Source organism: Balaenoptera acutorostrata, chromosome 17, assembly GCF_949987535.1.
Source record: "Balaenoptera acutorostrata chromosome 17, mBalAcu1.1, whole genome shotgun sequence".
In the NCBI taxonomy this organism is placed as follows: domain Eukaryota; kingdom Metazoa; phylum Chordata; class Mammalia; order Artiodactyla; family Balaenopteridae; genus Balaenoptera; species Balaenoptera acutorostrata.
Genome location: NC_080080.1, coordinates 18,701,184 through 18,727,068, shown reverse-complemented (window position 1 = coordinate 18,727,068; position 25,885 = coordinate 18,701,184). Strand labels below are relative to the sequence as shown.

Sequence of the window (25,885 nt, the reverse complement as noted above, 5' to 3'; positions counted from 1 at the left end):
ATGGTTTTTATTCTTCATTTTATTAATATGGTGTATCGCATTGATTGATTTGCGTATATTGAAGAATCCTTGCGTCCCTGGGATAAATCCCATTTGATCATGGTGTATGATCCTTTTAATGTGTTGCTGGATTCTGTTTGCTAGTATTTTGTTGAGGATATTTGTGTCTATGTTCAACAGTGATATTGGTCTGTAATTTTCTTTTATTGTAGTATCTTTGTCTGGTTTTGGTATCAGGGTGATGGTGGCCTTGTAGAATGAGCTTGGGAGTGTTCAATTTGAGAAGGATAGGTGTTAGCTCTTCTCTAAATGTTTGATAGAATTTAACCGTGAAGTCATCTGGTCCTGGACTTTTGTTTGTTGGAAGATTTTTAATCACGGTTTCAATTTCATTACTTGTGATTGGTCTGTTCATATTTTCTATTTCTTCTTGGTTCAGTCCTGGAAGGTTGTACCTTTCTAAGAATTTGTCCATTTCTTTCAGGTTCTCCATTTTATTAGCATATAGTTGTTTGTAGTAGTCTCTTATGATCCTTTGTATTTCTGCAGTGTAAGTTGTAATTTCTCCTTTTTCATTTCTAATTTTATCGAGTTGAGTCCTCTCCCTTTTTTTCTTGATGAGTCTGGCTACAGGTTGATCAATTTTGTTTATCTTTTCAAAGAACCAGCTTTTAATTTCATTGATCTTTGGTATTGTTTTCTATTTCATTTATTTTACAACCTTAGAGGTCTTGTGGGAAAATCCTGTTCATCCAGAGCAGATAACATCAGGGCTTTCTACCATGATGGAAATGTTCTAGATTTGCACTGTCTACCATGGTAGAAATGACATCTGGCTATCTAAGTTACCCACTTTTCCTGAATGAAGATGAGATAAGGCTTTTCACAATCCAACCCCTAGGTTCCATTTTAGTAGGGCATTCAGTGCCTTAATTTAGAAGAATTTTAAATTTACCTCTGGAATTTAAGTTTGTCTCTGGAATTTTAAGTACCCCAAATGGCCAGTGATGGAAACAATTTTGAGGCTGTGGTGGAGTAGAGGGTGCATTCTTTCCCTAAGGATGTGACATCACAAAACCAAAGCCAGCAGTGCTCACCTGTGGTGACTTCAGTCGTGAGTTCAGCTGAGTTATGGCACCCCTGTACTATGCTCCTTGTCCAATGTGAGAGGTCCCTGCTGATCTCAGCCCTGAAGAGATGCGTTTCAATACCCTGCCTGGTACCAGTTCGTGTTGCAAAGGACAGATCTACACCAGCCTGGGGTGATCCTTTCCCTGGACCTGAATGGACCAGCCTGTTGAGAAAAACAGAGAGAGAGAAATTATCAAAATGGAAACTACTGTATTCACCTGCTACACCTGTGAAAAGCCCCAAACTGGTGATTTGCTCTCAATTTTCTGATCCGGAACCAAAAGGTCCACTATACCCTAATGTTCAACATGGTTTTCTGCCATCTCCTCACCCAGTGCCTGGCCAATGGTAGAGTGAGATTAGCATAGTGGCCAAGAACTGTGCATCCGGTTGACTATGCAGAGGAATTGAATATTGTGACTTTAACTTTATTTAGACAAATTCAGCTATACTCACTCAACCAAAAAGGAAGATAATTAAGTAAATGATTGAGAGAACAATTTAAATGATGTGGAAAATCCCATCTCCCCCATTCCATTCCTGGGCATATGTATGACCCAGTGAGAGCATGAGACAAGAAAGGATATCTATTGTTTCCTGGGTTAGACTTAGTTACCCCCTGTGTTTCTTGAACTTTGGATCATCTGGCTGCACTGAATGCATATCTGGGCATGCATTTCTCATGCACACAGTCTCCAAATTCAAGCAGACAACCAGGGGACTCAGCTGAAGAAGTAGCAATCTGTGTGTCGGTGTTAAAGCTTGAAAAAGAACAGTAATGCTGGACTTCTTGAGACATGGAAGAGAACTGCATTTTATGGGAGATTAAAGAGATTTTCAAGAGTGTTTTTTTTTAACATCTTTATTGGAGTATAATTGCTTTACAGTGGTGTGTTAGTTTCTGCTGTATAACAAAGTGAATCAGCTATACGTATACATATATCCCCATATCCCCTGCCTCTTGGGTCTCCCTCCCACCCTCCCTATCCCACCCCTCTAGGTGGTCACAAAGAACCAAGCTGATCTCCCTGTGCTATGCGGCTGCTTCCCACTACCTACGTATTTTACATTTGGTAGTGTATATATGTCCATGCCACTCTCTCACTTCGTCCCAGCTTACCCTTCCCCCTCCCCGTGTACTCAAGTCCATTCCCTACGTCTGTGTCTTTATTCCTGTCCTGCCCCTAGGTCCTTCAGAACCTTTTTTTTTTAATTCCATATGTATGTGTTAGCATACGGTATTTGTCTTTCTCTTTCTGACTTACTTCACTCTGTATGACAGACTCTAACTCCATCCACCTCACTATAAATAACTCAACTTAGTTTCTTTTTATGGCTGAGTAATATTCCATTGTATGTATGTGCCACATCTTCTTTATCCATTCATCTGTCGATGGACACTTAGGTTGCTTCCATGTTCTGGCTATTGTAAATAGAGCTGCAATGAACATTGTGGTATATGTCTCTTTTTGAATTATGGTTTTCTCAGGGTATATGCCCAGTAGTGGTATTACTGGGTCGTATGGTAGTTCTATTGTTAGTTTTTTAAGGAACCTCCATACTGTTCTCCATAGTGGCTGTATCAATTTACATTCCCACCAACAGTGCAAGAGGGTTCCCTTTTCTCCACACCCTCTCCAGCATTTATTATTTGTAGACTTTTTGATGATGGCCATTCTGACTGCTATGAGGTGATACCTCATTGTAGTTTTGATTTTCATTTCTCTAATGACTATTGATGTTGAGCATCCTTTCATGTGTTTCTTGGAAATCTGTATATCTTCTTTGGAGAAAGGTCTATTTAGGTCCTCTGCCCATTTTTGGATTGGGTTGTTTGGGTTTTCTGATATTGAGCTGCATGAGCTGCTTGTAAATTTTGGACATTAATCCTTTGTCAGTTGCTTTGTTTACAAATATTTTCTCCCATTCTGAGGGCTGTCTTTTCGTCTTGTTTATGGTTTCCTTTGCTGTTCAAAAGCTTTTAAGTTTCATCAGGTCCCATTTGTTTATTTTTGTTTTTATTTCCATTTCTCTAGGAGGTGGGTCAAAAAGGATCTTGCTGTGATTTATGTCATACAGTGTTCTGCCTATGTTTTCCCCTAAGAGTTTTATACTGTCTGGCCTTACATTTAGGTCTTTAATCCATTTCAAGTTTATTTTTGTGTATTGTGTTAGGGAGTGTTCTAATTTCATTCTTTTACATGTAGCTGTCCAGTTGTCCCAGCACCACTTGTTGAAGTGGCTGTCTTTTCTCCATTGCATATTCTTGACACTTTTATCAAAGATAAGGTGACCATATGCGTGTGGGTTTATCTCTGGGCTTTCTATCCTGTTCCATTGATATTTCTGTTTTTGTGCCAGTACCATACTGTCTTGATTACTGTAGCTTTGTAGTAGAGTCTGAAGTCAGGGAGTCTGATTCCTCCAGCTCCGTTTTTCTTTCTCAAGATTGCTTTGGCTATTCAGGGTCTTTTGTGTTTCCATATAGATTGTGAAAGTTTTTGTTTTAGCTGTGTGAAAAGTGCCATTGGTAATTTGATAGGGATTGCATTGAATCCGTAGATTGCTTTGGGTAGTATCATCATTTTCAGAATATTTATTCTTCCAATCCAAGAACATGGTATATCTCTCAATCTGTTTGTATCATCTTTAATTTGTGTCATCAGTGTCTTATAGCTTTCTGCATACAGGTTTTTTGTCTCCTTAGGTAGATTTATTCCTTGGTATTTTATTCTTTTTGTTGCAGTGGTAAATGGGAGTGTTTCCTTAATTTCTCTTTCAGATTTTCCATCATTAGTGTATAGGAGTGCAAGAGATTTCTGTGCATTAATTTTGTATCCTGCTACTTTACCAAATTCATTGATTAGCTCTAGTAGTTTTCTGGTAGCATCTTTAGGATTCTCTATGTATAGTATCATGTCATCTGCAAACAGTGACAGTTTTACTTCTTCTTTCCTGATTTGGATTCCTTTTATTTCTTTTTCTTCTCTGACTGCTGTGGCTAAAACTTCCAAAACTATGTTGAATAATAGTGGTGAGAGTGGGCAACCTTGTCTTGTTCCTGATCTTAGTGGAAATGGTTTCAGTTTTTCACCATTGAGAACGATGTTGGCTGTGGGTTTTTCATATATGGCCTTTATTATGTTGAGGTAAGTTCCCTCTATGCCTACTTTCTGGAGGGTTATTATCATAAATGGGTGTTGAATTTTGTCAAAAGCTTTTTCTGCATCCATTGAGATTATCATATGGGTTTTATCCTTCAATTTGTTAATATGGTGTATCACATTGATTGATTTGCATATATTGAAGAATCCTTGAATTCCTGGGATAAATCCCACTTGATCATTGGTGTATGACCCTTTTAATGTGCTGTTGGATTCTGTTTGCTAGTATTTTGTGGAGGATTTTTGCATCTATGTCCATCAGTGATATTGGCCTGTAGTTTTCTTTTTTTGTGACATCTTTGTCTGGTTTTCGTATCAGGGTGATGGTGGCCTCGTAGAATGAGTTTGGGAGTGTTCCTCCCTCTGCTATATTTTGGAAGAGTTGAGAAGGATTGGTGCTGGCTTTTCTCTAAATGCTTGATAGAATACACCTGTGAAGCCATCTGGTCCTGGACTTTTGTTTGTTGGAAGATTTTTAATCACAATCTCAATTTCATTACTTGTGATTGGTCTGTTCATATTTTCTGTTTCTTCCTGGTTCAGTCTTGGAAGGTTACACCTTTCTAAGAATTTGTCCATTTCTTCCAGGTTGTCCAATTTATTGGCATAGACTTGCTTGTAGTAGTCTCTTAGGATGCTTTGTATTTCTGCGGTGTCTCTCGTAACTTCTCCTTTTTCATTTCTAATTTTATTGATTTGAGTCCTCTCCCTCTTTTACTTGATGAGTCTGGCTAATGGTTTATCAATTTTGTTTATCTTCTCAAAGAACCAGCTTTTAGTTTTATTGATCTTTGCTATTGTTTTCTTTGTTTCTATTTCTTTTATTTCTGCTCTGATCTTTATGATTTCTTTCCTTCTGCTAACTTTGGGTTTTGTTTGTTCTTCTTTCTCTAGTTCCTTTAGATGTAAGGTTAGATTGTTTACTTGAGATTTTTCTTGTTCCTTGAGGTAGGCTTGTATAGCTATAAACTTCCCTCTTAGAACTGCTTTTGCTGCATCCCATAGGTTTTGGATCGTCGTGTTTTCATTGTCATTTGTCTCTAGGTATTTTTTGATTTCCTCTTTGATTTCTTCAATGATCTCTTGGTTATTTAGTAACGTATTGTTTAGCCTCCATGTGTTTGTGTTTCTTACGTTTTTTTCCCTGTAATTGATTTCTAATCTCATAGCGTTGTGGTGAGAAAAGATGCTTGATATGATTTCAATTTTCTTAAATTTACTGAGGTTTGATTTGTGACCCAAGATGTGATCTATCCTGGAGAATGTTCCATGAGCACTTGAGAAGAAAGTGTATTCTGTTGTTTTTGGATGGAATGTCCTATCAATATCAGTTAAGTCCATCTTGTTTAATGTGTCATGTAAAGCTTGTGTTTCCTTATTTCTTTTCATTTTGGATGATATGTCCATTGGTGAAAGTGGGGTGTTAAAGCCCCCTACTATGATTGCATTACTGTCAATTTCCCCTTTTATGGCTGTTAGCATTTGCCTTATGTATTGAGGTGCTCCTATGTTGGGTGCATAAATATTTACAATTGTTGTATCTTCTTCTTGGATTGATCCCTTGATCATTATGTAGTGTCCTTCTTTTTCTCTTGTAATAGTCTTTATTTTAACGTCTATTTTGTCTGATATGAGAATTGCTACTCCAGCTTTCTTTTAATTTCCGTTTGCATGGAATATCTTTTTCCATCCCCTCATTTTCAGTCTGTATGTGTCCCTAGGTCAGAAGTGGGTCTCTTGTAGACAGCATATATATAGGTCTTGTTTTTGTATCCATTCAGCCAGTCTATGTCTTTTGGTTGGAGCATTTAATCCATTTACATTTAAGGTAATTATCAATATGTACATTCCTATTACCATTTTCTTAATTGTTTGGGGTTTGTTATTGTAGGTCTTTTCCTTCTCTTGTGTGTCCTGCCTAGAGAAGTTCCTTTAGCATTTGTTGTAAAGCTGGTTTGGTGGTGCTGAATTCTCTTAGCTTTTGTTTGTCTGTAAAGGTTTTAATTTCTCCGTCGAATCTGAATGAGATCCTTGCTGGGTAGAGTAATCTTGGTTGTAGGTGTTTCCGTTTCATCACTTTAAATATGTCCTGCCACTCCCTTCTGGCTTGCAGTTTCTGCTGAAAGATCAGCTGTTAACCTTATCAGGATTCCCTTGTATGTTATTTGTTGCTTTTCCCTTGCTGCTTTTAATATTTTTTCTTAGCATTTAATTTTTGATAATTTGATTAATATGTGTCTTGGCGTGTTTCTCCTTGGATTTATCCTGTATGGGACTCTGCACTTCCTGGACTTGATTGACTATTTTCTTTCCCATATTAGGGAAGTTTTCAACCATAGTCTCTTCAAATATTTTCTCAGTCCCTTTCTTTTTCTCTTCTTCTTCTGGGACCCCTATAATTCTAATGTTGGTGTGTTTAACATTGTCCGAGAGGTCTCTGAGACTGTCCTCAATTCTTTTCATTCTTTTCTCTTTATTCTGCTCTGTGGTAGTTATTTCCACTATTTTATCTTCCAGGTCACTTATCCGTTCTTCACCCTCAGTTATTCTGCTATTGATTCCTTCTAGAGAATTTTAAATTTCATTTATTGTGTTGCTCATCATTGTTTGTTTGCTCTTTAGTTCTTCTAGGTCCTTGTTAAACGTTTCTTGTACTTTCTCCATTCTATTTCCAAGATTTTGGATCATCTTTACTATCATTACTCTGAATTCTTTTTCAGGTAGACTGCCTATTTCCTCTTCTTTTGTTTGGTCTGGTGGGTGTTTTACCTTGCTCCTTCATCTGCTGTGTGTTTCTCTGTCTTCTCATTTTGCTTAACTTACTGTGTTTGGGGTCTCCTTTTCACAGGCTGCAGGTTTGTAGTTCCCGTTGTTTCTGGTGTCTGCCCCCAGTGGGCAAGGTTGGTTCAGTGGGTTTTGTAGGCTTCCTGGTGGAAGGGACCGGTGCCTGTGTTTTGGTGAATGAGGCTGGATCTTGTCTTTCTGGTGGGCAGGACTGCGTCCGGTGGCGTGTTTTGGGGGTGTCTGTGAAGTTATTATGATTTTAGGCAGCCTCTCTGCTAATGGGTGGGGTTGTGTTCCTGTTTTGTTAGTTGTTTGGCATGGGCTGTCCAGCACTGTAGCTTGCTGGTCGTTGAGTGGAGCTGTGTCTTAGTGTTGAGATGGAGGTCTCTGGGAAAGCTCTCATCAATTGTTATTACAAGGGGCTGGGAGGTCTCTGATGGACCAATGTCCTGAACGCGGCTCTCCCACCTTAGAGGCTCAGGCCTGACACCCGGCTGGAGCACCAAGACCCTGTCAGCCAAACAGCTGGTTGGCAGGACAAGTCTTGGTAAAAAGCAGATTCTGGGGAATTCCCTGGCAGTCCAGTGGTTAAGACTCTGCGCTTCCACTGCAGGGGGCATGAGTTCGATCCCTAGTCAGGGAACTTTGGCAGGCACCCGACACTTGAGAGACAGAAGGGTTTAAATTCGGACGAACTGGATGAAGTGATGCCTCAGTCACTTGCTGGTTGTGGAACCCAGGCACAGCCCAAATCTCCGTGAGCCTGTTTCTCACCTCCACGCAGCGCCAGGCCTGTTGCAACGTCGTCGTGGCTCTGCCTGTCACCTGGGTCTGGTGCACCTCCAAGGGTGACTTTTACTGTACATGATTTCACACTGACTTTAGAACATACATTCACAGCATAAAATGTGACTCTCATGGTAAATATTTTCTAAAAGGCCACAGGAAACATGAGGAATCAAAGGCTCTGAGTGCTGCCTTCTGAGCAGGCACTGGCTCCTACTTCTCTCATGCCCCTTCTAAACACTCAAATCTCTTATGCTCTCTCCTTCTCCTCCATATCCCAACCTCCTTCTGGGAGAGACTCTCATATCAATAATTTGCAGGAGAGAATGAGTATAATTCAGTAAATATTACTTCTCTCCAGGGTATTTGCATTTTCAGCCTTATCTTTTAATACGGAAAGAAACACTTCACCATTGGCTAGAGAAATTCCAGGTGTCTATTCACTTGGTGGATGAGAGAGTTATTTTCTTAGGCAAAGGGCTTGTTACCTCTAGATTAAAAATTGTACAGAGGAAATCCAAAAGCTTATTTTCTCTTGCAAGCTTAAATATTGTAGACCAAAATGATCAGTGAAATAAAACATACTGTAGCCCACTGAATTTCTAGCGACAGGCTCATATAACTCTGAGGAGCTTTCTTTTACTTACAAAGTTGAAATTCAGTGGGAGATGTGGTCTGCAATGCTGACTTGAAGCAAAAGGTTAATTGAAAAAGGCTTTTGGCTGTACAATTCTTTGAAGATAGAGACATTACAAATGATAACAAATGTTGGCAAGAATGTGGAGAAAAGAGAACCCTTGTATATGGTTGGTGGTTATGTAACTTGGTGCAGCCACTATGGAACACAGTATAGAGGTTCCTCAAAATATTAATATTAGCACTACCATATGATTCAGCAATGCCACTTCTAAGGATATATCCGAAGGAAGCAAAATCAGCATCTGAAAGAGATACCTACACTCCCAAGTTCGCTGCAGCATCATTCACAATAGCCAAGATATGGAAACAACCTAAGAGTCCATCGATGGACACATGGATAAAGATGATGTGGTGCATATATACATAATGGAATGTTATTCAGCCTTAAAAAAAGAAGGAAATCCTGCCATTTGCAACAACATGGATGAACCTGGAAGCATTATGCTAAGTGAAATAAGCCAGACAGAGAAAGAGAGATTCTGTATGACATCACTTATATGTGAAATCTTTAAAAAGAAAAAGTCAAACTTATAGAAGCAGAGTGTAGAATGATGATTGCTGAGGCTGGGGGAAATGGGGTGATGTTGGTCAAAGGGTACAAATTTTTAGTTGTAAGATGAATATGTTCTGAGGATCTAATGAACAGCCTGGTGATATAGTTAATAATATTGTATTGTAGACTTGAAATCTGCTAAAAATTAAAATTTGCGAAAAAAGAGGTAACTATGTGAGATGATGGATGTATTAACTTGATTGTGGTAACCATTTCACAATATACATGGACATGAAATCATCACGTGTATACTTTTATTTGTCAATTATACCCCAGTAAAAAGATAATACAAGACAGAAGTTCCATGAATCTCATTGAGAGGAGAGTCCAGGACAGCGTGAAGGAAAATGTCCGGTGACATGGGTGCCGCCACCCAGGGATTTAACATGTAGAGACTGAGTCCAGTTCGTCGGGAGGGAGGAGGGGGTTTTGTAATAAGAAGGGAACAAGAGTAACTGAGAAGCTGCTGGGAGGTTTCAAAATCTGGGTGAGAGTAGAGAAAATGGAAAACACTTCTCAAAAGCCTAAGAATTTAAAGGGATTGAGGGTCAGATAAAACTTCATTAAGAAGAAGTATGGGGGCTTTCCTCGTGGCGCAGTGGTTGAGAATCTGCCTGCCAATGCAGGGGACACGGGTTCGAGCCCTGGTCTAGGAGGATCCCACGTGCCGCAGAGCAACTAAGCCCGTGAGCCATAACTACTGAGCCTGCGTGTCTGGAGCCTGTGTTCCGCAACAAGAGAGGCCGCGACAGTGAGAGGCCCGCGCACCGCGATGAAGAGTGGCCCCCGCTCGCCGCAACTGGAGAAAGCCCTCGCACAAAAACGAAGACCCAACACAGCCATAAATAAATAAATAAAATTTTTTTTTAAAAAAAGAAGAAGTATGTACAGAAAGCACAAATTCCTATTGTGTTTTCTTAGTTGCTCAAAAGTGTTCTTCTCCTCAAAGGTGTTTACGTTTTAGTTGCTTCAAGAAATATATCTAGCTCTTCCTTTTTAAAATCTTAAAATCTGTGTCAGCTGGGCACAGCTGGCAGACTGCATGGTAAACCGAAAAGGGACATAGGTTTGGGAGGCATAACAAACTGCATTAGAACCCTCTTCTACCATTAGTGAAATGTTCTAAGAGTCACCACCTCATACAGTAGTGTTATAAAGATCCAATGAAATGATCTGTGTACCGTACTTGTACAGAACCTAGATATGGTTTGTAATCAATAAGTATTATTCCATCCCTTGCCCCTACCCTCTGTTTCCTTACTTTAAAAATATAATTCTTGCCTCATATGATTAGGAATAAATATAAGAAAATATATAAAGAAAATATGTTGTGATGATCTGGAACCAAACCCTCAATATCTCCAAGGTCAGCCTGTGATGGATTTGTATGAGTCTGTCATTAAGGCAATCTGAAATGTTGTCCTTAAAATATTTTTTAAATGCTCCTTTTATAGAGAAATATAAGGAGACTGAGCCTACCAGACATAAAAATATATTTTAAGGCTGTGTTAATCAAAACAGGTTAGTACTCATTCAGGTAGAAATGGGAAGCTCAGTGGAACTAAACAGAAGACGGCTAATCAAAATAACAATGAGATGCTAATGTTAACCAAAGAGAAATGAAGAGGTCAAAAAGTTCGGTAACAGATTTGGGGTATACATTGGGGCAGCTTCTACATAAATTAAAAAGTATGTGAAGGAATGTATGTATATTCAAGGATTTTCAATGCCACGTTGTTTATAAAAGCAAAAGACTAGGAATACCTGGTTAAATAAGTCATCCTATATATATACTCATAGTATATATACTCAGTTATAATATATATGCTTGTGGAAAGAATGGGCTGCATTGATGTTTACAGAAATGAAACATCTATAGTAAAAAACAAAAGTGAATAGACCAGGCTCCCATTTGTTTAAGAAAAGAAGGTGGGGAAGGAGTAATACACTTACATATTTATATATGCTTTTGTGTGTTTATAAAATATTTATGTAAGAACATATAAGAAAATGCTAATAGTGGTTGCCCTGGGAAACAGATCTGAAGTAGAAAATTTGACTTCTCATTATATATCTTTTTCTACTCTTATTTGCTTTCAACTGGGTACTTTTTTTTTAGTTAAAATTACTTTTTTTTAAGGAAAGAAAAAAAAAAAACCTGATTGTTTATGTTCCTAAGGGTACATAAATGTTAAATGCATTAAAAGTCATGTTTATACACACACACAAAAAGAAAATATATAAAGGACTTAATCCAGTATTTAGTGCATCATAGTAAGCATTCAATAAAGGGCTTCCCTGGTGGCGCAGTGGTTGAGAATCTGCCTGCTAATGCAGGGGACACGGGTTCGAGCCCTGGTCTGGGAAGATCCCACATGCCACGGAGCAGCTGGGCCCGTGAGCCACAATTGCTGAGCCTGCGCGTCTGGAGCCTGTGCCCCGCGACGGGAGGGGCCGCGATAGAGAAAGGCCCGCGCACCGCGATGAAGAGCGGTCCCCGCACCGCGATGAAGAGTGGCCCCCGCTTGCCGCAACTGGAGAAAGCCCTCGCACGAACCGAAGACCCAACACAGCCAAAAAAAAAAAATAAATAAATAAATAAAATCAAGTAAAAAAAAAAAAAAAAAAAAGCATTCAATAAAAATTATTTTCCTGATGCCTTCCCTGTTCACGTTCTCACTTTCTATCCACTGAATTTCCACCCAGAGGACATCAACTTTGTCACAGTCCAGGGATAGTGTAAATGTAACACAGAGGCACAAGTGAAGCAAAAAAGAAGTTACACCACCCTCTGAAGAATGTCACATGTTTGTGAATTTCTTACCAATATTTCTTTTTCTCTAGAGAGACTATAAAATTAAAGCCAATAATAACTGGAAAATGCAATTTGTTAGGAATTTTGCATTTGGTAAGTCTGGATATAAAGGAATGAAGTTACTAACAGAGTGTAACAAGGTATGAGCAAGCCCTGTATCTAGCTGACCAATACCAGGCACAGGGAGTCCTTGATGGAGAAATTCACCGTATTACAGGAAATAATGATTAAAAAAAAAAAGCCCTTTGAGGGGAGGACTATTGGTGTACTTTGTTATTTGTTTCATCACCAAATTCTCATTGAAGAAGAAAAGGGAAGAGGAAAAATGGATTTTTCAACTAACCAAGTGTGAATTATCTAACATTTGTGTCAAAGAACAAGTTGATTTGCAATCTGAACAACTGCAGACATGCTGAATTATGTGTTCTTTTGAATACACCAATATTGGTTAATGAAACATACAGTACGGTATGTAAACTGTGAGACAGAGCAAATTTTCTTTTCTGCTACCTAGTGTGCATACTGGTAACAAAAGGATACTTTTTCCAGATGAAAATCAAATGAACTACATCAGATATCCACACAATGCACTTGCAATGTACTTGGGTACACATCTTCTGGATGGGGTACTACACAGTCCTAACAAATAATTTTAGAAACACATATGTGAATGTGGAGAAGTGCACCTGTATTCATTGAAAGGCTCTAAATATGCAATTCAACTATGTAAAATAAAAGCTTAGAAACAAATCCATTAAAATGTCAAGCAATTTCATAGGTGATTTTATTTCTACTTACTTTATTTTTTTAATTCTTAAATTTTTCTCTAAGCAACATATACCGCACAAGGTAAAGATTAGCTTTACAAGGCTACGGGACTAAAATGAACCCAAATATTTCACCTTAATTTTTAGAATAAGGACTTCCATTGCACTGAAAAATATATGCATTCTGACTCAGCGTGGAATACATGTTTTGTTTGTTTAATGTTAGCGGCAATTCAGGGCTGGAATACTAGATGAACTCATCTGTGTCCTCTTGCATTGGTTTGTGTCTGCGTTAGTCTAAACTGTCCATGTCTAGCTCCTATTACCTGACACCTGCAGCCTGTGGCTGTGGAATAGCCCTTCTCAGAATGAAGTTAACCAATCCATGTGGGATGAAACCTACACTCATGGCCTCATTAATGCCTTACATGAACCTACTGGCCTCCAGCAAATGAGTCACGAGGGCTGCCAGTTGAAGTTACACGATCCTTTTGGATTCAGGGGTGCACCGGGGAGCCTTCGAGGAGCTTCCTGCTCTGTTCAAGCCTCTTCTTCCTTCCTTTCAACTGAGCACCAGAAATCACTCAGAACATAATTTGGCGATGAGAGACTGTGTGAGGAATGGGAAGGAGGAAGGGGGCAAGCATACACGTCTGCAGTATCTGTGGATGTGTTCAAGCATGGGCTGGTCAGTGACTCCCCAGGGATGGTAGAGTTCTCACCTTGAGAGTCTATGGTTGGATCAAAGCCATCCCTAGACTTTGGGCCCTCTTGGGAGAACCACACTTGGAGTAGATGATTTGCTTCTTGGGATCTAAGGTGAGGTGGCGACATTTCTAGCAATAGCAAGGCTCAGACTGCCTAGGCTGGCAGCCAGGAGGAGTTCTTGGGTGCCCTCTCTGTATGTAAGGTTTGTTGCTCGTGTGTCAAAGTTGAGAGCTCCTGGGTAGGAAGATGTTGGGGGAAGCAAACTTGCTGTTGACAGCGCAGTGATCTGCTGGTGCTCAAGACCAAGCATAGCACGGATCTCCTCAAGGTAGGTGTCCCTCCTCTGGACGTCACACATCATTATCAATTCATTTACCCCACTGCTTAAGATCACCATGTCATCTCCCCTGATGTCCTTCAAGGTAGGAGCCTTGTCCCATCTCTCATTGACTCCGCAGTGTGTAGTATCTTACCTGATTCATAGTCGGTGTTCAATACATGTTGGCTGAGTAACTGCATGAATGCAAGTTTTTCAAAAGTTTTTGAAATGTGAGTTCAATTTTACAAAGAGAAGTACACACACAAACACACACACTCATACACAATTGACCTATTTTGAAATCCTTTGAAATTTGGGGCCAGTGAAAAGCTCCTAATGGGCTCTTCATTTGCAGACTGCATTTGAGAACACATTACAGTTGTCAGATTCTGGATACAATGTACCAAGTAAATGTCAGCTGGACAGTAAGATTTTAAAAGTCATCGTTTGGACTTCTGAAAGGGTAGGGCTAAGGACAGAATCTGTCTGCCTGAGTTTTTCCCATCCTGCCAGGAACAGCCTTTTTACATTCCTCTAAGATTCTTCCCAAAGATCTTTCCTGATCTGCAGTCTTGGTGGGGTGGCGGGCAGGGGACTCTGAAACAGCCATTATTTATCTTTCAATTAGTTTACATTTTTAAGCAAGTGTATCCTTAAAAATACGACCATCTGTCGCTTATCTGCGGTGGGGACTACACTACAGAAACCAAGGAAATGCTGTCTCTCTAGAGAAGATAACTTTCTTACCCAGCTAGAAAAAATACTGGCGCCCTGAGAGAGGGTTTCAGGCTGCAATTCACACCCAATTTCTTTTTTTTTTTTTAATGTTTATTTATTTATTTATTTATTTTCTTATTAGTCATCCATTTTATACACATCAGTGTATACATTCAATCCCAATCGCCCAATTCATCACACCCCCCCCACCCCCCCACGGCTTTCCCCCCTTGGGGTCCATACATTTGTTCTCTACATCTGTGTCTCAATTTCTGCTCTGCAAACCGAATAATCTGTACCATTTTTCTAGGTTCCACATATATGCATTAATATACGATATTTGTTTTTCTCTTTCTGGCTTACTTCACTCTGTATGACAGTCTCTAGATCCAACCACGTCTCTACAAATGACCCAATTTTGTTCCTTTTTATGGCTGAGTAATATTCCATTGTATATATGTACCACATCTTCTTTAGCCATTCGTCTGTCGATGGGCATTTAGGTTGCTTCCATGACCTGGCTATTGTAAATAGTGCTGCAATGAACACTGGGGTGCACGTGTCTTTTTGAATAATGGTTTTCTCTGGGTATATGCCCAGTAGTGTGATTGCTGGGTCATATGGTAGTTCTATTGTTAGTTTTTTAAGGAACCTCCATACTGTTCTCCATAGTGGCTGTATCAATTTACATTCCCACCAAAAGTGCAAGAGGGTTCCCTTTTCTCCACACCCTCTCCAGCATTTGTTGTTTGTAGATGTTCTGATGATACCCATTCTAACTGGTGTGAGGTGATACCTCATTGTAGTTTTGATTTGCATTTCTGTTGAGCAGCTTTTCATGTGCTTCTTGGCCATCTATATGTCTTCCTTGGAGAAATGTCTATTTAGGTCTTCTGCCCATTTTTGGATTGGGTTGTGTCTTTTTTTAATATTGAGCTGCATAACCTGCTTATATATTTTGGAGATTAATCCTTTGATGATTCATTTGCAAATATTTTCTCCCATTCTGAGGGTTGTCTTTTTGTCTTGTTTATGGTTTCCTTTGCTGTGCAAAAGCTTTTAAGTTTAATTAGGTCCCATTTGTTTATTTTTGTTTTTATTTTCATTACTCTAGGAGGTGGATCAAAAAAGATCTTGCTGTGATTTATGTCAAAGAGTGTTCTTCCTGTGTTTTCCTCTAAGAGTTTTATAGTGCCCGGTCTTACATTTAGGTCTATAATCCACTTTGAGTTTATCTTTGTGTATGGTGTTAGGGAGGGTTCTAATTTCATTCTTTTACATGTAGCTGTCCAGTTTTCCAAGCACCACTTACTGAAGGGGCTGTCTTTTCTCCATTGTATACCCTTGCCTCCTTTGTCATAGATTAGTTGACCATAGGTGCGTGGGTTTATCTCTGGGCTTTCTATCATGTTCCACAGATCTATATTTCTGTTTTTGTGCCAGTACCATACTGTCTTGATTACTGTAGCTTTGTAGTAGAGTCTAAAGTCAGGGAGTCTGATTCCTCCAGCTCCATTTTTTTTTCCCTCAAGACTGCTTTGGCTATTCGGGGTCTTTTGTGTCAACATACAAATTTTAAGATTTTTTGTTCTAGTTCTGTAAAAAATGTCACTGGTAATTTGATAGGGATTGCACTGAATCTGTAGATTGCTTTGAGTAGTATAGTCATTTTCATAATATTGATTCTTCCAATCCAAGAACATGGTATATCTCTCAATCTGTTGGTATCATCTTTAATTTCTTTCATCAGTGTCTTATAGTTTTCTGCATACAGGTCTTTTGTCTCACTAGGTAGGTTTATTCCTAGGTATTTTATTCTTTTTGTTGCAATGGTAAATGGGAGTGTTTCCTTAGTTTCTCTTACAGATTTTTCATCATTAGTGCATAGGAATGCAAGAGATTTCTGTGCATTAATTTTGTATCCTGCAACTTTACCAAATTCATTGATTAGCTCTAGTAGTTTTCTGGTGGCGTCTTTAGGATTCTCTATGTATATTATCATGTCATCTGCAAACCAGTGACAGTTTTAATTCTTCTTTTCCAATTTCTATTCCTTTTATTTCTTTTTCTTCTCTGACTGCTGTGGCTAAAACTTCCAAAACTATGTTGAATAATAGTGGTAAGAGTGGACATCCTTGTCTCATTCCTGATCTTAGAGGAAATGCTTTCAGTTTTTCACCATTGAGAATGATGTTTGCTGTGGGTTTGTCGTATATGGCCTTTATTATGTTGAAGTAGGTTCCCTCTATGTCCACTTTCTGGAGAGTTTTTATCATAAATGGGTGTTGAATTTTGTCAAAAGCTTTTTCTGCATCTATTGAGATGATCATATGGTTTTTATTCTTCAATTTGTTAATATGGTTTATCACATTGATTGATTTGCATATATTGAAAAATCCTTGCATCTCTGGGATAGATCCCACTTCATCATGGTGTATGATCCTTTTAATGTGTTGTTGGATTCTGCTTGCTAGTATTTTGTTGAAGAGTTTTACATCTATATTCATCAGTGATATTGGTCTGTAATTTTCTTTTTTTGTAGTATCTTTGTCTGGTTCTGGTATCAGGGTGATGGTGGCCTCGTAGAATGAGTTTGGGAGTTTTCCTTCCTCTGCAATTTTTTGGAAGAGTTTGAGAAAGATGGGTGTTAGCACTTCTCTAAATGTTTGATAGAATTCACCTGTGAAGCGATCTGGTCCTGGGCTTTTGTTTGTTGGAAGATTTTTAATCACAGTTTCAATTTCATTACTTGTGATTGGTCTGTTCATATTTTGTATATCTTTCTGGTTCAGTCTTGGAAGGTTATACATTTCTAAGAATTTGTCCATTTCTTCCAGGTTGTCCATTTTATTGGCATAGACTTGCTTGCAGTAGTCTCTTAGGATGCTCTGTATTTCTGCGGTGTCTGTTGTAACTTCTCCGTTTTCATTTCTAATTTTATTGATTTGAGTCCTCTCCCTCTTTTTCTTGATGAGTCTGGCTAATGGTTTATCAATTTTGTTTATCTTCTCAAAGAACCAGCTTTCAGTTTTATTGATCTTTGCTATTGTTTTCTTTGTTTCTATTTCATTTATTTCTGCTCTGATCTTTATTATTTCTTTCCTTCTGCTAACTTTGGGTTTTGTTTGTTCTTCTTTCTCTAGTTCCTTTAGGTGTAACGTTAGATTGTTTGCTTGAGGTTTTTCTTGTTTCTTGAGGTAGGCATGTATAGCTATAAAATTCTCTCTTAGAACTGCTTTTGCTGCATCCCATAGGTTTTGGATTGTCGTGTTTTCATTGTCATTTGTCTCTAGGTATTTTTTGATTTCTTCTTTGATTTCTTTAGTGATATCTTGGTTATTTAGTAACGTATTGTTTACCCTCCATGTGTTTGTGTTTTTTACGTTTTTTTCCCTGTAATTGATTTCTAATCTCATAGCATTGTGGTCAGAAAAGATGCTTGATATGATTTCATTTTTCTTAAATTTACTGAGGCTTGATACGTGACCCAAGACGTGATCTATCCTGGAGAATGTTCCGTGCGCACTTGAGAAGAAAGTGTAATCTGCTGTTTTTGGATGGAATGTCCTATAACTGTCAATTAAATCTATCTGGTCTATTGTGTCATTTAAAGCTTGTGTTTCCTTATTAATTTTCTGTTTGGATGATCTGTCCTTTGGTGTAAGTGAGGTGTTAAAGTCCCCCACTATTATTTTGTTATTGTTGATTTCCTCCTTTATAGCTGTTAGCAGTTGCCTTATGTATTGAGGTGCACCTATGTTGGGAGCATATATATTTGTAATTGTTATATCTTCTTCTTGGATTGATCCCTTGACCATTATGTAGTGTCCTTCCTTGTCTCTTATAACATTCTTTATTTTAAAGTTTATTTTATCTGATATGAGTATTGCTATTCCAGCTTTCTTTTGATTTCCATTTGCATGGACTATCTTTTTCCACCCCCTCACTTTCAGTCTGTATATGTCCCTAGGCCTGAAGTGGGTCTCTTGTAGGCAGCATATATATGGATCTTGTTTTTGTATCCATTCAGCAAGCCTGTGTCTTTTGGTTGGAGCATTTAATCCATTCACATTTAAGGTAATTATCGATATGTATGTTCCTATTACCATTTTCTTGATTTTGGGGGGTTTGTTTTTGTAGGTCCTTTTCTTCTCTTGTGTTTCACACTTAGAGAAGTTCTTTAGCACTTGTTGTAGAGCTGGTTTGGTGGTGCTGAATTCTCTTACCTTTTGCTTGTCTGTAAAGCTTTTGATTTCTCCATCAAATCTGAATGAGATCCTTGCCGGGTAGAGTAATCTTGGTTGTAGGTTTTTCCCTTTCATCACTTTAAATATGTCATGCCACTCCCTTCTGGCTTGTAGAGTTTCTGCTGAAAGATCAGCTGTTAACCTTATGGGAGTTCCCTTGTATGTTATTTGTTGTTTTTCCCTTTCTGCTTTCAATAATTTTTCTTTGTCTTTAATTTTTGCCAATTTGATTACTATGTGTCTTGGTGTGTTTCTCCTTGGGTTTATTCTGTATGGGACTTTATGCGCTTCCTGGACTTGGGTGGCTATTTCCTTTCCCATGTTAGGGAAGTTTTCGACTATAATCTCTTCAAATATTTTCTCGGGTCCTTTCTCTCTCTCTCTTCTCCTTCTGGGACTCCTATAATGCGAATGTTGTTGCGTTTAATGTTGTCCCAGAGGTCTCTTAGGCTGTCTTCATTTCTTTTCATTCTTTTTTCTTTATTCTGTTCTGCAGCAGTGAATTCCACCATTCTGTCTTCCAGGTCACTTATCCGTTCTTCTGCCTCAGTTATTCTACTATTGATTCCTTCTAGTGTATTTTTCATTTCAGTTATTGTATTGTTCATCTCTGTTTGTTTGTTCTTTAATTCTTCTAGGTCTTTGTTAAACATTTCTTGCATCTTCTTGATCTTTGCCTCCATTGTTTTTCTAGGTCCTGGATCATCTTCACTATCATTATTCTGAATTCTTTTTCTGGAAGATTGCCTATCTCCATTTCATTTAGTTGTTTTTCTGGGGTTTTACCTTGTTTCTTCATCTGGTACACAGCCCTCTGCCTTTTCATCTTGTCTATCTTTCTGTGAATGTGGTTTTTGTTCCACAGGCTGCAGGATTGTAGTTCTTCTTGCTTTTACTGTCTGCCCTCTGGTCTCACACCCAATTTCTAAGTTTTATCTGAAACTGCTTGAGAAGCCCAAGGACATGTTTTGTTCCCTGGGTACAAAATTCAGATACACATTTCCATGGTTGGAAGCAAAGCCACAAACTCTAGCAAGATTTTACACTCCCTGTTAGCAAGGAGTGTAGATAAGTGAACAAATAAATAGGACCATATAACATGAGAGAATGGGGCAAGAGAATAAAACCATAGGTAGGAGGGGACAGAGCAGAGAGGTAGATACCCCAATGGCTCTTTGCCAATGGTATGACCTTGACAAGTTTCTTAAACTCTTCATGCCTTGGGTTCATGAAATGCAAATTGGGGTTAGCAATATGTCAGGATGAAATGAGTTACAGGAATACTGTATGGAACAGTACCTGGCACAGAATATATAGCAATAGTCATTATTATAATTAATTTGATCTGGGCAGGACTTTTTGTTTGATTATCCCCTGCTGTACACTTAGCACCTAGAACAACTCCAAGCACATGGCAGGCACTCAGTAAATATTTTTTAAATGAATGACTACATGAACAGCTAGACTACAAAGAGGACTCTTTTCCAAGAAGTTTGTGATTAATTACTGCTATGAGATATTGACTTCTCTCCCACCCTCCATCCCTCAACCACACCAAACAGTAGTTATGGCTAAATCCAAAGAATTTGGTTGGCATCCACTAAATGCTGATTTCCAGATTAATTCAGTCCTAAAAAAAAAGTGATCTTGAAAGGTATCTGGGATTGGATGTTCTATGAGATTAGTCTAACATCCATTTCCTGTTTCTTCTTTCAAATCTATCTTTAGCAACTGGTGTTTTCAGTAGTAGCTTGGTTTCTTAGGGAGTCTGAGTGTTTGGGGTTTTTTTGGTCTGGGAGTAGAAGGTAATCATCTTATCAAAAAATGAAAGTCATTAAGATTTTACATTCATGGCTAGCATGGATCCAGTGTACATTTAAAGAATTATATATAATTGGGTCCCTAACCCATTTACCTTTTTATAAGATAAAAAGAAAGGGCGAAACGTTTTAAAATTACTTCCAATTCCCAAAGTGGTGGATTCCATGAGGCTCAGAAGGGCTGTGTGATAAGCCCACTTTCAAGTCAAATTCTTTGTCCAAGATTTGGAGGAACAAGGCAGTAGAAATACTCATTCCTGCGGGAGGCCAGGCCACATGTTTCTCTATCAATAACTGAGATATGACATGAGACTGCATATTGTTTCTTGATCCTCCAGATATGCCCCTTTTGTCTGAGTGGTTTTGAGATAAACAGAAACAAAAAAATCTATCTCACAAGGGATGCTTATGCACTAACTTAATTCTGGATAGGTGTTCGCATAAAATGTTCCATAAAAAACATTATTATTAATATCCTTAATTAAAACAAAAACAGTTGCAGCACACAGATTCAGCCAAATTAGTAAAATTACAGATTAGGTAACTGGGTTGCTAAGCAATATTACATTCTCATTTTACTTAATTGCTGTAATTAGCATCTCCCTGCATACGCCACAATGCAAGCCACACAAAAATAAGTAAAGAAAAGAAAAGAAAGAAAGAAAGAAACAGAGAGAGAAAGAAAGGGAGGATGGAAGGAAGGGAGGGAGGGAGGGAGGGAGGGAGGAAGGAAAAGCAGCTGGTTAGATCCCTTCAATGGTTCTGGTGCTCCTCTTGAATACTTTCATCAACTGGTCACCCCTAATGGGGCTCAGCAGTCAACAAACTCTCCAGGAAAGAAGTGAGGGGAAATAATCTCTAATAAACCCCAAACTATCAGACAGGAAGGGCTGCCCAAGAACAAGCGTGCTGTCCCTCGGCCAAGAATAACTGAACACTTGCCTCATTTCTACCTTCTAAACTTCTTTCATCTGAATATGGTGGTTAAAGAGTTAGGCAAGGTCCCATCTCTCAGAAAGTTGATATCATTGAGGGATACTGAGTGTAAGCAAAGACCCATTGAACATAGGAGAATGAGCAGCAAAACAGATTGGAGCCCAGTTTTGACTAGTTAATGGTATCACCCAGGTGCATTTCCAGAGACACGTGGTCATCCTCCACACATTCCCCATGGCCTCACAATCATTCATGGCCAGCTTCCAGCAGTTATAAAGAGGGAGGAAAGTAGATGCCTACTACGTGAAAAGTTGCACTGATAAACTATCTTGTCTAGCCTCCACAATGACTCTTGACAGTGCATTATGAGCTCCATTTTCCAAACAAGGAATCCATGGTTCTCTGTGGTAAAGTAGCTGCCCAGGACCACATAGTGAGTGTCCAGCATTTGAGCCCAGGTCCACAAGACTCTTTCCATCATACCATGAAAAGGGGCCAAACTCCAGCTGGTCAACTTTAGGTGGGAAGGAAATTAAAGTGAGAGAGTATAATGAAGACTTCAGGTCATCCATGGGCTTAACTCATCCATGTACTTTCCTTCTCCAGGGATAAACAAGACTCACAATCTGATGGATACTGTCACATCATGATCATCCAATGTCTTGGTAAGTTTTTCCTTTCAAGTTAATAGCCTTTTGATTATTTAGCAATTTTAGAACTCTAATTTTTAGATATATTCTTTGAATTGTCTGATTATCTTTACATATTCTATCCCATCTATGCTTTAATTACTTCAACATATATCACAATGGGTATAGAATACATATTATTAAAACACCTTCAAGAACTTCTCCATGTAAGGTAATGACAATTAAAATCAGCCCTGGTTTACTGAGAGAATAAAGCCATCAGTGCATAAGCTGAACAATTAGCTCTTACAACATTTGGCTTTTATCTCTCGCATTTTTTTTTTAATTCCCCTACTATCAGCCTCTAGTACCATCTTGGCTCCTAACAGGAGCCTGTTAAAAGTTTCTTAAATTGAACTGAAATTCCTTCTCCAAGGAGGAAACCATCAGTTAAGCCACCTACCTGCAATGCTGTTACAGGCAGCATTCAGAACTAACTTTGTGATGTGAGGTAAGGGGTTCCAGGCTCCCTATTTCCATCTCACACTTCCCTCTCCCTATAAACAAACCCACAACTGTTAATTAACCCCATCCTTACATCACAATGACTTTGGTTTAAGACACTACAAGTCCCTGATAAATACAGTATCACAGGTAGGATCAAATAGGTCCAATTACTTCTCAGTCATTCATACATTAATGCCAATTATTAATAGTTTCCCCAATAATAACAGTTGCAGGCTTCCCTGGTGGCGCAGTGGTTGAGAATCTGCCTGCCAATGCAGGGGACACGGGTTCGAGCCCTGGTCTGGGAAGATCCCACATGCCGCGGAGCAACTGGGCCCGTGAGCCACAACTACTGAGCCTGCGCGTCTGGAGCCTGTGCTCCGCAACAAGAGGGGCCGCGACAGTGAAAGGCCCGCGCACCGCAATGAAGAGTGGCCCCCGCTTGCCGCAACTAGAGAAAGCCCTCGCAGAGAAACGAAGACCCAACACAGCCATAAATTAAAAAAATTAAAAAAAAAAAATTCTAAAAAAAAAATAATAATAATTATAATAATAATAACAGTTGCTAGCATTTATCAATCACTTATTATATCTCAGTAATCTGCTAAACGTTTACATACACTGTCTCAATCGGTCCTATTAATAACTATATGAAGCAGAAGATACCATTACCCCCTTCACATAGATGAGGAGACTTGTATTCAGAGAGACTGATATTTTGCTCCAAATCACTTTGCAAGTAGAGGTCTCAGAATTTGACTCCTGGTTTGTCTGATTCCAAAGTCCATGCATCTCCTCACTCTGCTAAACCTCCCACTCACCACCTCTGAAGAACTCCTGGATTGGTGAGAAGGAGGGCAGGAGGCTGACAGTTAATATGTATTCTAGGTATATGGGAACAAATGGAATGGACGGGTGTGTAGGCAAACCCCACACTTTTCAGTTTGACAGAGTGCAGATTCTTGGGCATGTAGATCCTTTTCTGCTACCCTAGGGAATGCCCATGGAATATGCCCACATTCTCTATGAGTGAGGGCGGCTCCCAGGCTTAGTGTGAAAACCATGGGCTGATTATAATTTAATGTTTGACAAATGCAATTGGCCAGCCTTTCCCAGTGGAAAGCATTCTAAAATGTCTGAGGCTGGCCTGAGGCAGCAGCTACTTTTAGCACTTAGAAACAGGTTAGTTCCTGAGGCACCAAAGATTCCCCCAAACGTTCCATGTCTCTGGCTCCCAAGTGATATCAAAGGAGAGGAGTGCATATTCGTCTGTTCCTTTTTTTGAGCTACTTCAAACCCACAGGTCAGGGAACTGGGCTCAGAGCAGCATCATTCTTCTTACAAGCTCTGTGCTTCCGAACTTTTCACCAACCACTGGGACTGGGTGGGCAGAATTTCTGGGTTAAACTTCTTCTAGAATTCCAGAAATATTGCAATGTTACTCCTCGCTCTCTATAGACCTATCTCACTTGCCATTTGTGACGACAGTGACAAAAAACCAACACACTTACTCCTTATGGGCAAGAATACCTTTCTTTTTTTTAATGTTCAGCAACATCAAATAAGCTTTTAGCTAAGCAAAAAATGTTTTCCCAGGGACGCATAAAAAGCTGAAGGATGAGAACAACTAAAATTATAACATGTTTGCAAACTTCCTGAGCACACTGCTATGAACTGCGCCATCAATGTACAGAGGCACCATGGAATTTTGTCAGTGGAAAAAGTGACTGCCTGTAAACTTCTCTGCACGGAGCTGACACCAATAACATATTGTGAGCATTTCTAGGGCCTCTGCCTTGAAATACAGTCAAATCTTCATCTTCTAGAAAAATATAAATTAGATGCGCCTGGGCCCCCCCAAAAAACCTCAAAACAAATCAGCAAATCAACTATGAACTGTCTGAGCCGAGGGATAACTTGATTTTAGAAGAAAACTGTTTCCTACTGGCTACAGTCCCAGACAGTTCTTCCTGTGCAAGAGAAAAGACTATCTCTGACATTCTGAACAATGCTTTCCAGAACTGCTAAGATGAAGGGAAGAGGACTGACAGCTGCTCAGTCCTGCTATGTGCCAGGCATCATGCTAAATAAGGCTGTAGTTAAGTCAGTGCAATGGATTGAATTCTGCTCCACCCCTACCCTATCAATTCATACGATGAAGCCCTAATCTTCAATGTGACTATATTTAGAGATAGAACCAAGGTCATTAAGGTTAAATGAGATCTTAATGATGGGCCCATGCTCTGATGGGATTAGTGTCCTTGTAAGAAGAGACCCTGGAGAGCTCAACTTCTCTCTCTCTCTCCTCATGCATGCAAAGAAGTCATGTGAGCATGTAGCAAGATGCCAGCCATCTACAAAATCAAGAATAGAGCTCTCACCAGAAACCAACCATGCTTGCACCCTGATCTTAGACTTCCAGCCACCAGAATTGTAAGAAAATAATTATCTGTTGCTTAAGCCACCCAGTCTATGGTATTTTGTTGTGGCAGCACAAGTTAATACAGTCATCATATTTTAACTTTCATAATCACTCTGCAGTAGACATTCTGATCCTAGTTTTCAGACAAGGAAACTGAGGATCAGAGAGGAGAAGTGATTTGCCCAAGGTCATACAGCCTGTAAACTTGGGCTTAACTGGGCAAAACTGGAGTGTGAACCCAAGTCTGTCAAATCCAATACTGTGATCTTTCCTCTCTACCATTAAATAAAGTTGCTGTTCTTTTATTTTTTAAGGAGATAAGAGTAAAAATAACTAAATTTATTGAGCATTTACCATCATATCATATGCACTTTACACTGTCTAATGTGATCCTCTTTTTTAAAAAAATTTATTTTATTTATTTATTTATTTATTTTTGGCTGAGTTGGGTCTTCGTTGTTGCACACAGGCTTTCTCTAGTTGTGGCAAGTAGGGGCTACTCTTCGTTGCGGTGCGCAGGATTCTCATTGCGGTGGCTTCTCTTGTTGCAGAGCACAGGCTCTAGGCACGTGGGCTTCAGTAGTTGTGGCATGTGGGCTCATTAGTTGTGGCTCACGGGCTCTAGAATGCAGGCTCAGGAGTTGTGGCGCATGGGCTTAGTTGCTCCATGGCATGTGGGCTCTTCCCGGACCAGGGCTCGAACACGTGTCCCCTGCATTGGCAGGCGGATTCTTAACCACAGCGCCACCAGGGAAGCCCCTAATGTAATCCTTATAACAACCTTGTCAGGCAGGTACAAATATTATCCACATATTACAAATATGGGATATGAGGCAAAAAGAGATGGTATGATTTGCCCAAGGTTCCAAAGCTGGTAAGCA

The 25,885-nt window shown here is 39.3% G+C and overlaps 1 protein-coding gene across 3 annotated transcripts in view; it reads right to left on the bottom strand.

Moving 5' to 3' along the window:
• The window catches only part of SNTB1 (syntrophin beta 1), a 248,408-nt gene that overhangs the window by 12,475 nt on the left and 210,048 nt on the right, over window positions 1-25,885 (bottom strand). For all 3 annotated transcript variants that reach the window (XM_057532284.1, XM_057532283.1, XM_057532285.1), the window contains one exon: window positions 1,098-1,294. In XM_057532284.1, coding sequence (XP_057388267.1) covers window positions 1,098-1,294 — 197 coding nt within the window. The remainder of the gene's footprint in view (window positions 1-1,097; window positions 1,295-25,885) is intronic.